Here is a 14200-nt window from a genome sequence, read left to right as displayed (position 1 = left end):
AAATGAACACTGAGTTAAAATGGAAAAATGGAAACAGGAAAAAAAAAGGTGAACAGACAGATGGAAAGATGGGGGAAATTTCACTCCCCGTGCAAGATGGTGACATCAAAATACAACAGGAGCTGCTATGGTTTGAGGACAACACGTTTTAACAAAGTGTAAGGTAAACTGTCACATCACTGATCTAACTCAAATCAAAACCACTGTGACCTGATGCACATGCCACAAACACACGACAGAATCCATCATGAGCAAAGTAGAATTCACCGTTTGTGTCAAAAAAACACTGCAACACACTCACACACACCACTGAATAGGTCTGTGTTCTCTTTGTCACACACACTTACGGATCAGGGCTCAGCATGCAGCGTTCAAGGTGCAGCAGGCAGGAGAGAGGAAATGGATGGAGGAAGAGAAGGAAGGGAGGGAGTATTGCAGAAAATGCCAGGCAGGCAGAGAAAAGGAAGAGAGAGTCGGGGGATGAGTAAAAAAAAGAAGAGGGGGGCAAGAGGTAAGGAGAGACAGGAAAAGGAAGGCACCTCTATTTTGCGTCCCTCTACGATTGTACCATTTAGTTTCTCCCGTGCACGGTCAGCATCTGCACTTGTTTCAAATGTTACAAACCCAAAGCCCTGCGGTGGCCAGGAGGTGGGGTGGAAAATCAAGCAACAAAGGAAGGATGTCCAGAAATAAATTGATGAAACAAATGGGGAAAAGAAGAGAGAGGAAAAAGACACAAAGCACAGATGAGAGAGCTGCAGGTCAGGAGGAGGTCTAGATCTAGAAGCAGAGGCCACAGAGACGTCGGGCTGGTTAGACAAACATGAGAAACAGAGCTGGAGTTACAGTAAGGAAAGCTGGGAACACAGGACATCAAACCACAGACAAGAGCTCCGATTAAATGACCACCTCATCATCATTGTGTGTGTGTGTGTTTCTATTCTCTGCTCCATCCCAGACAAACAACTGGACCACTCATGAATTAGCAGATGGAATGAAAGCCTCCACACAACACACTGGAGTTTGTGATGTGCATATATCTGTGTGTGTGTGTGTGTGTGTGTGTGTGTGTGTGTGTGTGTGTGTGTGTTTGCTGTAGGATGTGGTTGCTCTGCTGGTGTGCAGAGGAGGCCCTGTGGGAGAGCAGATAAGTGCCATACAATTACAATCTCCACGGCATCAGTCAGCCGTGACTCTGAGCCCCAGGATGCAGCTCGCTCATGAGGCCCTCCCTGTCTGTGTCTCAGACATGGGCCTGGAGATGCAGCTCACTCAAACATTCCATATGCGGTAAAACATGCCTCCAAACCCTAAACTGCTAAGCCTCATCTATCCATGTCAATGAGCTTAAAGCAGGCAGAGAGTGAGAGCTGAAGAATCATCTCTGTCTGTGTGAAGGGCTTTATGTTAAATGTTCCATTCTACCTGATCACTGTTGTTGAACTTTATCAGGAATTTGCAAAGAGGCATATTAGAGCCATGGGCACCTGTTTAATCACAGTTAGTCCTTTGGACCCATAAAGCAGGAATACAGTTGTGTTACTTGTGTAGCCTATTGACATCTACATTATTTGTACAGCATAGAGTGCTGCAGGGATGACTTAATTTTGTAGGCCGACCAGGAAGTTAGCATCGCCATGGTTCCCTTGACAAAAAGCCAATGGGATTGTTCCATTGGGTTTTGGATTTTTGCAGAAAGTAAACTCTGTGGCAAACACAAGTTTATGATACATACACGTTTTGTTCAGCAAGATAATCTCCACTAATGAACACCACTTTATGATTTTTGAAGTGTGAATGCAATCAGCAGAAGTAACAGGCTAACGTTAGGCTGTAAAGGAACTACACCACGGTCGCTTGACTTCACGTCACCACCAGTAAGCTGAAGGCAGACTAGTGTTCAGCGTGATGCCGTTTAGTAGTCTCATTTAGCCACTTGTTAGCAACCGCCTTTAAGACACGTAAAAGCTTCAAAATTCACGAGTGGGATATTTATTGATGTGTTTTACGTCTTAGAACAAAACATTAAAATATTTTAAAGGAATAGTTCGGGTGTATGTATAGTGGGGTTGTATGAGGTTCTTATCCATCGTAGGTGTATTACTTACAGTAGATGATGGTTGGTGTGCGCCCAGCTTAGAGAAGTAGACAGGAGCACCGACACCGGAGCAAAGCAACACAGTGCTGGGGAGGGGGGCAGCAGTACTATGTATTTTAGCCACCTAAGAGAAAGGCTCACCTAAAAAAATCTAAATCCGTTTAAGTGTACTCTATATTTAGAATATTTTCCAACAGGGAACTGAACTGAAAGTGAAACGTATCTCTTCTGTTTTTGTCATCTGAGCCTGCTGACTTTGGAGAGAACATAGATACGTTTCACTTGTAGTTCAGTTTTTCATCGGAAAGGCGAAAGAAAGGGCTGTCTGACGGCAAGATAAAGAGGTGAAAACATTCTAAATATAACCTACACTCAAAAACATATTGAATTTTGTTTTAGGTGAGCCTTTCTTTGAGGTAGCTAAAATGTGTTTTTCTGCCGTCCCCGTCCACATCACTGTATTGCTTTGTTCCGGTGTTGGTGCTCCTCTCTACGTTTTGGACTCATTCCTGCAGCACTATATATCGAACGTGATTTAACTTATAACTTTAACTTATATTGCTTTATTATATATTGACAATCTTAGCTCAAGGTCAAAACACTTACTAGCTTAAGCTTTCAACTGTCTTCACCAGACAGTAGCTGTTCAAATTTTGGTGATTCTGAGCACTTTTGACTTCTTGTCCATTTTGGCTTTAAAGTTAACTTAATATATTTTAAGTACATTCTGCGTGTCAGTAGAACTCATTTTAGTTTTTTCACGCAATGTTGTTACCGTGAACCGGTCATGGTTATGTTTAGGCAACAAAACCACTTAAAACATCATGGTTGGGCTTAAAATAAAAACGTACGCTCAGTAAAATACTTATAAAAACAATCTAACATAAGAACGGAAAACACATCACAAACCTTACTAACGTTCACTAACGTAGCTTCAAAATGATTCAACAACACTTTGGGACATGAACAGTGGACTCGAACACCTGTCTCCTGGTTAAAAAATCCTGTGTTTGTTGGACCCATCCACCTCCCCTCCCACCCATCGTAAGCAGTCTTTCTCACTTTTTATTCTACACCACGAGCTAGCTTGTGCTGGTGTAGTGCAAGCTAGTATAGTATATTCATGCGGATGCGTTTACATTGCAGTCAGTACAGACTACATAGCATGAAATGACACACCAAACAACCAGCCCGTTCTCATTCCCAGTGCGTTACATACCGAGGCTTTGTCACGGCTGTCGGCGTTTGGTGCCGATGCACACGGCACCCTTTAGTGCTGGTATGAAATGCACCAGGTGTTCCAGGAACTACAATGTAAACCCATCCGCGGCACCAGTAAATGCTCCGAGAGAGTGCGCCGGGAGTGACTGTGGTGACTTAATTTAAAGAGCGAAAGAGATACACACTGAGCAGATGGTGGGGGAGGTGGATGGGTCCAACAATCACAAGGCTTTCATCCAGGAGACCACTTTTCATGTCCATGCGCCACGTTACAATCAGCTGTTCGTTCGTGTTCACAGCATTCAGTGTCATTTTCACTGTACAAACGTAGAAGTTTTAAGCCTAACCATGTATTTCTTTCCTAAACCTAACTATAGTGGTTTTGTTGCATAATCCTAAAGTGACGGTTTTGATGCCAAAAATAAATTGACACTAAGGGGAATGACATAGGCCCTGTTCACACCTGGTATTAACATGCGTCCTCAGTGATCGGATCACAAGTGGACAGCTCTAATTACAGATGTGAACACACTCAAGACACATTGAGGACGCATTAAGATCGGATCTTTCAGACCACATTCAGAGGTGGTCTGGGCCACATATGGTCACATTCTTTTAGCAGTGTGTAGTGAATGTGTGTAGTGAATGCGTCCTGGGGCCACATTAAGGACCATCTACTCTACTGGTGTCCAGCTGGGATCCGCTGAATCACCGCGCCCCTCAGGTGAATAAACAGGCAGACACGGGTGCTTGTCAGCCAGGGAACGGCCTCTGTGCTCTACTGTATGTAGACTAGGCACGCAAAGTGCATTATTATCATACTGTCGGAGATGTATTGGTGTTTTTGTTCCACTGCTTTGCGCGGAGCTGACACCCGCCCGCCCGCCTGTTCTCTGTCCTCCTCGCTCTCTGGAGCTCTGTGCACTGCTGTTGTCTGGTAAAAACAGCGCTGCCGGCACCGCCCCGGGGACGGCCGGTACAATAACCTTTTATTTTGATGTTATACAATGTACAGCAATTAACGAATACATAATATATATATAACGGCTGCTGTATTAGCCGTGTGTTTACTACGTGTTTATTTTCATATGGGGCGGGGAAGTGAGATCGGATCACAAGTGGCCACTGAAGACACATGTAGAGACGCATTCTAATGCCAGGTGTGAACAGACGTACTTAAAGCTGTCCACTTGTGATCGGATCACTGAGGACGCATCTTAATACCAGGTGTGAACAGAACAGGCAGTATGTGACATGTTGGGATGACGGCCTTGACTTACATATTGCCATGTCATTCATATGCCATTTGGTGAGACCGAGCTGCTATATGAGTTATAATAATTCTGCAATAAGTCATTTAAACTAATCAACATTTTGATCATGTTTTCTTTGCCTTCTTAAAAATTCACATGGCTCTTTCCTGATTTACCATCACAGTGTTTAAAAGAAAACTACTGTTTATAACGAGTTGGGTTTATTTTTTGTTGCTCCAGCCATCGATTATATCAGTTACTTTAACAATGTACTCACCAGGTAAATTGCTGAGATGTCAGAACATAGCACATCATTAAAAATAGGTCAGGAGGGGTCAAGAAACACAAGCAGTTAGATAGTCAGAGAGGCTAAAAAAAATTGTTGTAAAATACCTTAAAGTTTAGTTCAGGAGCAAAAGCTACTTGGTTAGGAGGGAATGATCATGGTTCAGGTTAAACATAGATTACAGTAGTTATTTTATATAGAGGCTTGGTAGTTTCATCACATATCTATCAATCACAAATGAATCAATTTAAGAGGTGTATTGAAGGATTGCATGTATGCAAATAATGACGAAGAGAATAATGGAAAGAGATATGTTCTGTGTTGCTAAGATACGCAAATCTTATTTCATGTACTACAGTGCATGTTTTATTTTGCTCTTGTCTTGCACTACAACCAAAGTACAAATTGTATGGAATTTTTTATTGGACTTCATTAGTTGTCATCCACAGAAGACAATCCGCAGCAGATCTGTAGAAACAATCTGTACATATGAGGTCCATTTACTAGCTACACCACAAGGTGGCGCAAAGACTGTCATGCCTTCCCTGACTCGTCCAAAACTGGCACCAGAGGGGTACCTAGAGTGTATTTGACGAGTTGGGAGTGAGAATGTGTTGGATGGTAGACACTGTACAGGGGACAATGTATGGACTCACAGCTGGGTGAAGTTGAGAACTGTCAAACTGAAATTAATTCTGGTGATTTAAATTATTACGAGATGTTCCAAAACCCCGAGGACCACTGGAACACCTTGCAGAACCAGTTACCAGTGTTCTGGTGTAATGCTTTATCCATTTCATTATAACCTGGTCTAAATGTTCTCACGTAATCTTGCCCTTATTCCCCTTTGAATTATAAAAACAGTGCTGCCAACAAGTGTGGTCCCTGCCTGCTCTCACTACTCCTGGCCTGCTTTGTCATTGTTGAGTTATGGCGTGGAGGCAGAGAATGAACTCCATTTAATATGCCTGGCAGACACACCTGTTGGACAAGCAGCCAGTCCTTTTTTTCCTTATGTATCCCGGGCCAGTCGTTGCCCTGTAATTGCTTCTCCAGATAATATGTGCGAACAGCACCCAGCGACGTGTTCTCTTATGCATATGCAGGATTCACTGCCTTCCTCTGGGCATAAATAAACACATAGGCCTGCCCTTGAGAGGGAGAGCAGATAAAACATATATTTAAAAGAGTGAGGTGGGAGAAAAATTAATCCCTTCTGATATTTTGTTACGACTTTTAGATGTTCACAGCTCTTTGCTCTGATGCAGAGTGTCTGCTGTCTTTTCTTTTTCATGTGTAAATAATTAGTGTCCTAGGGAACGGGACGTAACTGAATGTAAACAAGACCTCATAACCTTTGTTTAACTAGGAAGTCACAATTCAGATTAAAACCTCAATTAGACCTATTAAATGTCAAGGTGTTTTCAGAAGGAAACATTAGTTGGCTTCCTAAAAGAGGAGGGAGCTGATGTCCTTCCCCGTGTTACCTTTTAATGATCATGCTAAATCACAATCACAAGCTGGGTATCCTATGGACTAATAACCTCTAATACACATTTGTTAATAGATTATGCCGTTAAATAACCAGTAATCACTGCATAACAATTACATTAGTTTTCTTGTTACTTCCTGCTGGCATAAACATACTGTATAAAACATTTTTAAAATATCAAGATATACAGTATAGATGGGTGATGAAAGGAAAAGTGATTTATCAAATTAGGATGCACCAATAAGTAAAGACTTAAAGTGGAAGTGAAACAGTCAACCAACTTAAGCTGGTTCATTAAATGGATTTTCACTCTAATGAACAATTACAAACAAACATGACACATGTCAGCATTTAAGAGAAAAAAGAAAGAAATTTAAAATACGATACTTGTTAATTACTCCCTACTTACCATGAACTTTACATACCTGCCAAATGAAGTGTTACCAAAAAATCTGTGCAATAAATGAACGATTAAATACATAAATGGAATCCAGAATTTAGGACAATACGACAGAAAGTGTTTTTTTTTTGGTGAAATATAATTTCAAATTCTTCGATTTTACAATGTTATTAAACAATTTTTGTATCTGATGTAAGTTCAGATATTTATATTTGTTTGCTTATGTTTAAAGGTCCCATATCATGCTCATTTTCAGGTTCATACTTGTATTTTGTGTTTCTACTAGAACATGTTTACATGCTGTAATGTTAAAAAAAAAATTATTTTCCTCATACTGTCAGCCTGAATATACCTGTATTTACCCTCTGTCTGAAACGCTCTGTTTTAGTGCATTTCAAGGGAATTGCAACAGAATTGGGTTGCTAGGCAACAACTTTTGTCCATCTGTACTTCCTGTCAGCTGATGACATTCACATACACTGCAACCCGGAATAAACTGGGACACATTTAGAATGTTTACGTTTAAAACTGCATTAAGGGTCTAAATATTGTATATTTGTGACATCATAAATGGACAGAAATCCTGACGGCTTGTTTCAAATGCAGAGTTTCTGTATACAGGCTGTGTGTATTTCCCTGTGGATTTAGTGTTTCAATACTTTCACAGTATTTATATTGGACTTAAGCCTGCTTCATAATAAAAAAAACATGAAAATCTCACTTTTTCACAATATGGGACCTTTAACTCTTGATTGTGTTTATCATGTAACTACATTTCACGACTTGTCACAGTTATTATTTGTCTAACCCTCTAAACAGGGCACTTCTGCATAGTTAGCTTGCTCTCAGTGAGTTTCCACTGTATGAATGAAATCAGTCAATAAATCAACCAACAAATGAGCAAATGAGCCTCTTCAGCTCTACAGTTAGTAGGTGAAGCTATTGAGCAACAACTAACCTCTGTAAGAAGTCGTAGTTTGTGTGGTGCAACCCCTTTTAATTTAAATTTAAATTTAAATTTAAATTTTAAATCTCCACTTAAACTTAAATAAACACATCCATTACAACTAGGTTAAGCTTGAACTTACAAACAACTGGTGCAATTGGCTCAAGAGGAGGAAATGTAAAAGATTGTAACTGTAATATAGTACTGAATCTGGTGATATAAATGAGCAAAATATATATTTATTAATATGGAAATGACACAGTAATGTTTTGATTTGAAATCAGTTTCACCGTATCAGTGCGTAATGAGATTTAAAACTATCCTGGGTGGAGGTGGGTAGAGAATATTCACATACAATTTATTCAGCTCAACAGGCAAGACAGCCATGTGTTTGCAAACTGTGTGAATCCTACTGCCAGCGTTAAGATACGTGTAGATTCATTGTATGTCACAATGCATGGCAGGCCTGTAAGGGATAAAAGCTGCCTGCAGGCAAGTGTCACTGATTCGGGTTGGTAATTCCTATTAGATAGAAGGAAAGAGAGCTGTGAAGACAGTGAGAGGAGTGGAGGACTGAAAGAGAAGAGGAGGGCAGGAGGACAAACACAGTTGGCTAGAAAATCATATGTGTGTGAGAGAGTGTGCATGAATGTGTGGTTACGGTGCACTTACCTTGGAGCCTCGCTCGTTAAAAATAATCTCCACGTCTAAAATCTTGCCAAATTGCTGTGGAAGACATAGAGGGAGGAGGAGGGCAGAGGATGAAGAGAAAAGAAGGAAGGGGGAGGAAATAATTAGAACATGGTGACCTGCGCTGTTCTCTCATACGCTAAAATAAAAAAACACTAAAAAGGTCAAGCAGTCAATGCTCCAAATTAACAAACTCCTCTTCACCCGACAATGAGATTAATAAAATATCCATTTACTCTTAATGCTGTTTAATGCTGTGTTTGCTCTGTCGTGGTAATGAAGTGGTGTGTGTGTGTGTATTGGGGACTAGGGCCATGCAGCGTTAATGAACATTGCGGTGGTGGATGCGGACGCTATAGCAGCACAACGCCTCACTGCACACCGCTGATCTTAATGATGCCCATCATCTTGCTTTTCCTCTCCCCACTCTCAAAAAAAAAGAACCAAGCTGGAGTGTGTTTAGTGGAGGCAAAGGCCCTCTCATTAAAGCTGCAGTAGGTAGAAACGGAGCAAATAGGATTAAAACAAGTTATTGTTTGCTCCTAACAGGCATCTGCAAGATTTCCCGGCCCGGAGAAAAACAACCAATCAGAGCTGATCTGGAGTCTGCCGTCTAGCTGCTGTCTATGAGAACCGGCTGTCAATCACTCACAAACTCTGACCAAGCGGTCAAACTAGGCAGTGCTGATCAAAATATGAATCAATATTCGTTACGTTAGTGCCTATTTCTCTCCTCAGATGTTCTCAGAATCATCTTGTAGTGTACTGTTTAGTTGTAAAATGAGAAAGTTTGTGACCCGGCAGCCATGTTAAGATCAGCTGAGGAAATACCAAGCATCGCCCACCAGCCATAGCACAGCCAATAGGAACGCTCTCTCTCTGAAATGACCTGTGATTGGTCAAAGTCTCTTGTCACGGGTGAGATTTTCTAAAACTTGAAAACAGAGCCATGAGGAGGAGCAGAAGTCTAATTTTCACTCCGAACACTTGAATTACAATATGCTGAAAGGTTATTATGGAATTTTTGCCCAAAGATACCAAAAATATACTGACTACTGAAGCTTTAAAACATGGCTTGTAATTACCCGCCAAATCCCCTCTCTCTCTCTCTCTCTCTCTCTCTCTCCCTCTCTCTCGCTCTCTCGTCTAACCATGCATTTGGTGCCTATAGGTTCTTTTCTGATCCAGCTTCTAGTGGTCTTGATTGGCTCCATGTTTCATTCTAATTGGCTTTATTACTGTAAATTGAAGACTTGGTGCAAGCGGCCATGCCATCCAGCTCATTGATGTTGGTGGTGTGGCTCCAGCAGCTACTGTGGGGACAAGTCCCCTTTTTAACCTTATCATGGGCTTGAATGTACAGTAGAGATATAGGAATACAAGCAAATAGGATTGGACCTGTGCAGTATATCAGGCTGATTTATGGGCCTCTTATCACACATGACTAGTAAGCATGCTCTACCTCTGACACCTTAAAGGTTACTCTCTAACAACATCCACACTATGTTTTCTTTAGATCTTCTATCTTTTTCTTTATATCAGATGTTTGACCAAAAAAGACTATTTTGCTAGGTGTGACTTTTACTGGCTGTAAATCCGATATTTAAAATAGCCCAACATGAGACAGAGCCTATTGAACACCATCATGGTTGCTCCGTCAATTTGGAAAAGTCAAGCTGCTATAGTTGACAAGTACTTTAAAGGACCAGTGTGTAGCAATTAGGGGATCTATTTGCAGAAACGGAATATAATATTAATAAATATGGCTGCTTTAGCGTATAATCCCTGAGAATAAGAACCATTGTGTTTTTGTTACGTTAGAATGAGTCGTTTATATCTACATTGGGAGCGGGTCATCTTCACGGAGTCCCTCCATGCTGCAATGTTTCTACAGTAGCCCAGACACACCGCATAAACTAGGGTGACAAACGCTCACAGAGAGCCCCAAACTGGCCTTAAAGGAAACAGTGTGTTGGATCTTGCGGTATCTAGCGGTGAGGTGGCAGATTGTGATCAACTGAAGTTTCTCCTGTGTGCCAAGCGTGTAGAAGAACTACGGTGGCAAACGCGAAAATGCGAATGGCCCTCTCTAGGGTAGGTAGATATTTTGGAGCAGAGCCACTGTGTAGAGTGTATGTGTATGTGGGGAAGTGAGTGGTGAAGCCAGAGAGAGAGAGAGCGGCGGCGGCAACGGCAGCAGCGAGTAACGCTATCGACTCTGGCCCAAACAGGAAAAGTTAACAGTGTTAACAGAGTTTGGTTTGTCCGTTCTGGGCTACTGTAGAAACATGGTGGTGCAACATGGAGGACTCCATGTAGAGGACCGGCTCCCTATGTAGATATAAACTGCTTATTCTAAGGTAACAAAACACAGTGATTCTTATTTTCAGGTGATTATATACAGAAACATACTTATTAATATTGTATTCCATTTCTGCCAATAAATCCTCCTAATTGCTACACACTGGTCCTTTAAGGAAAAGATCATGGTTTCATGGTTCAAATAAGTACGTTTGTTGCATAACTTAAGTTATGTACGTAAGTTAAGTATGTTACTTACGTGACATAAGTTAAGTGCGTTGCGTAAGTTAACTTATACATACTGTATATTGGTTTCATGAGGGACATAAACAGCAGTCTCCTGGGTGAAAAATTTGTGTTTGTTTGACCCATCCATTCTCACCAACCTCCTCCCTACGCGGACGGAGTGAATGGACGGCCGGAGCAGTTGCTATAGTGTCTAATATTGCTGCGGATGGGGTTACATTGGAGTTAGTTGAAAGTCCAGTGCGTCTCATACAGAGAGGGTATAAAGGGTACCTTGGTGCATCGGTATCGGATGACGAGGTGCCTGACAAACTGATAATATCTACACATGTCAAATGTCTGTGGGCTTTTATAGTTAAAGTTACTTCTCTTCCTGTTCATTCTCCCTTTCTCCTTCCTTTCATCTTCTGTTTCCAGGGTCACTCTCAGATACTAGTCTTTTAGCCACACTGCTAATATAATTTAAGGTCTTAGGTTTCTTTACTTATTTGTTTTAAAAAGGAGAAAAAGAAGATTAAATATTTTTTGATAATGGAAACAAAGTTGGGCCTTTTTTTATTTTGAATGAAAATCAATGATTTACAATTTAGTTTTTCCTTTCTGTTTTTAAAAAGGAGAGATGTACAGACACTTGTAGACAGACAATAATAACACTAAGAAAATGATGACATCATTGTAGTATATTTGATTTCCAAATGAATTAATATCAGTGTAAAATAGCAACTATTTCCAGCTTCTGTATAAATAAATAGATCAGTGGAAACCTGTACTGTTGGAGCAGCTGGAATGAACTCATGGCTATGTGAAGCAGCACTAACCTTGCCAGGCAGTATGATAATGCTCAGCCTTGTGCTCCCCATAACTAGACCTTGAATCAAGTAGTTTATTTCAATAAATAAATAAACATGGAGCAGGCAGCAGAGCAAAGGCAAGGTCACAGCACCAGCCCTGAAGATGAAGGAAGTCCTCCAGAACCAACACACATGTTGCATATACATACAGCATGTTACACATTTATGTTGCATAACTACCACAATCTATTTCTGCCTTTAAAGTGAATAAATGAACATATTCTGATCCCGCCTGGTCTTGTAAAAATGACGTTCCCATACAACAAAACTGCATTATCAATTACATTTCGAGGGAAACATATTTTCATCATCGTCATCGGCGTTTTGCGTCCCAGTAGCAGTCTCAACTGACTGCCCAAATGGAACTGTTAGCCTCTGCAGGGGGGTAGTCAATAGAGACTAAAGCACTACAAGCCTGCATAGTATCTCATGGACGATGCTCTCTCCTGTCTTCTGCCGCTTAGCCCGGAGGACAGACGTAGTTATGAAGCTTTGGTAGGGACTCTTCAGAGGTGGTTTGGACAGTGATAACAGTCTGAGCTCCTGCGTAATGGACTGAGTAATTGGTGCCGAAAATCTGGGGAGCCACTGCGGGGATTGGCCAATGACATAGAGAGCCAGACGCTGCGGGCGAATGCACACATGCCCCCCAGGTACAGAGCAAGCTGGCACGGGACCAGTAGAGTCCTCCTCCCCACCGAATTGCATGTCCAGGTACAGCTGCAGCATCCACAGTCTTTGCAGGCGGCCTTGGAGATGGCTGTGGAGAGGGAACATTTTTGGGGTGTGGCTGCTGGAAACAGTCAAAGGGAGGGCCCACCTGCTGTCATGGCTGCAGCAGTGAGCTCCTTCGAGGAAGAGAGGCCAACATGGGGTAACCAAGAAGGATTCATACCCCCTGCCCCGCATTGACGATTTGCTGGACTTGGTCTTGAGGTCCTCCTTATTCTCCTCCCTGGTCCTCCAAAGTGGGTATTACCAGGTACCTCTTGCCTTGGAGGCCAGACCCAAAATAGCCTTTTGCACTGGGCGGGGGCTGTGGCAGTTCAAGGTCCTCAGCTTTCGCAAGGTTGATGGACAAGGTGCTGGCTGGTACCCTCCGTCAGCAGTGCTTGTTTTACCTGGATGACATCCTGGTGCATGGCAGCTCCTTCAAGGCTGCCCTGGGATCCCTATGGTTGATGCTGGAAAGGATCAGAGCAGCTGGCCTGAAGCTGCAGCCAGAGAAGTGCCACTTTATGCAGAGTGAAGTATCTTTTTTTGGGGCATCAGATAAGGGGTGGAGGGGTGAGGGCATTGGCACCCTGCAGGCTGTTGCAAAACTGGCCAACCCCCACCAACCAGAAGTAGCTGAAGAGCTTCTTAGGCCTGGCCTCATACTACAGAAGGTCTGTACAGAGTTTTGCCTGCGCTGCTGCACCCCTGTTTCAGCTGCTACAGAAGAACAGAGACTTTGTGTGGACTGAGCAGTCTCAGAGGGCATTCAGCAGTCTTTGGCATGCCCTAAGTGAGGCCCTGGTGCTTGCCCTAGCCGACCCCACCTTGCCCTTAACCCTGGACACAAGCGCTAGCGGCCTGGGAGTGCTTTCCCAGGTGGGACCTGAGGGGGAGCGAGTGGTAGCGTATTTCAGCCGAGCGTTCAACAACAAAAGAGACCCGTGAGAGAGCTGTGTGGAGTGTGTTGTGTGTGTGTGGAGGACAACTGTGCTGCAGTTTGACAGGTGGAGGAGTTAGGAGCAGGATGTGGACCTACAGCCTCTACTTCAGTGGGTGGCAGTGCAGCAGTGGCTACCATGGAAAGAGGTGGCAGTGTCCTCCAAAGCAACCAAGGGGCTGTGATCTCGGTTTGGGGCTCTACGTCTGTGTCAGGGCGTGCTTCAGTGGGCGTGGAAGGAGCCAGCAATGGGGGAGGAGAGGCTGCAGGTGGTGGTCCACAAGGACCTGCGGGAGGTGGTGCTTGGAGCAATGCATGGAGCCATGCATGGAGCCACAGGATCTGGGCATTTTGCCATTTTGACGGCACTTAAGGGTCCCCCTGGTTGTTCCCATGCTTCGCTCCAACAGTTTCGAGTGGGGGCCCCAATGGAAAGATGGCAGTGGGATCCACTACTTTACTCAGGCATGGGTAACCGCTATGTCCTCTCCGCCATAGACCAGGAGGTGGAGACAAGTGTGGAGGCCCTGGTTGTTCCGCCAATTTGGAGTCCCGGAGACCATACACAGCGACCAGGGGAGAAACTTTGAGTCCTGGGTGTTTGCCTCCATGTGTGATGACTAAGTTTACACAAGACTCGCACCACGCACTTGTGGCCCCAGAGTGACGGCCTTGTGGAAAGATTCCTACACACCATGGGCCAGCAGCTGGCCATCTTCACTTCTCCAACAACCATCTACCCTGGCGTGTCGCTCCACAGTA

At 43.1% G+C, this 14200-nt stretch overlaps 1 protein-coding gene across 2 annotated transcripts in view; it reads right to left on the bottom strand.

Annotated features, from left to right (window-relative positions):
* Nucleotides 1-14200, bottom strand: part of rbfox3a (RNA binding fox-1 homolog 3a) — a 185292-nt gene that overhangs the window by 61250 nt on the left and 109842 nt on the right. For both annotated transcript variants that reach the window (XM_037755033.1, XM_037755032.1), the window contains exons 4-5: nt 8369-8422; nt 540-632 (exon numbers count right to left, since the gene is read on the bottom strand). In XM_037755033.1, coding sequence (XP_037610961.1) covers nt 540-632; nt 8369-8422 — 147 coding nt within the window. The remainder of the gene's footprint in view (nt 1-539; nt 633-8368; nt 8423-14200) is intronic.

The sequence above is a fragment of the Sebastes umbrosus genome, chromosome 20 (genome assembly GCF_015220745.1).
Source record: "Sebastes umbrosus isolate fSebUmb1 chromosome 20, fSebUmb1.pri, whole genome shotgun sequence".
Lineage (NCBI taxonomy): Eukaryota > Metazoa > Chordata > Actinopteri > Perciformes > Sebastidae > Sebastes > Sebastes umbrosus.
This window is presented reverse-complemented; position numbering and strand designations above follow the sequence as displayed.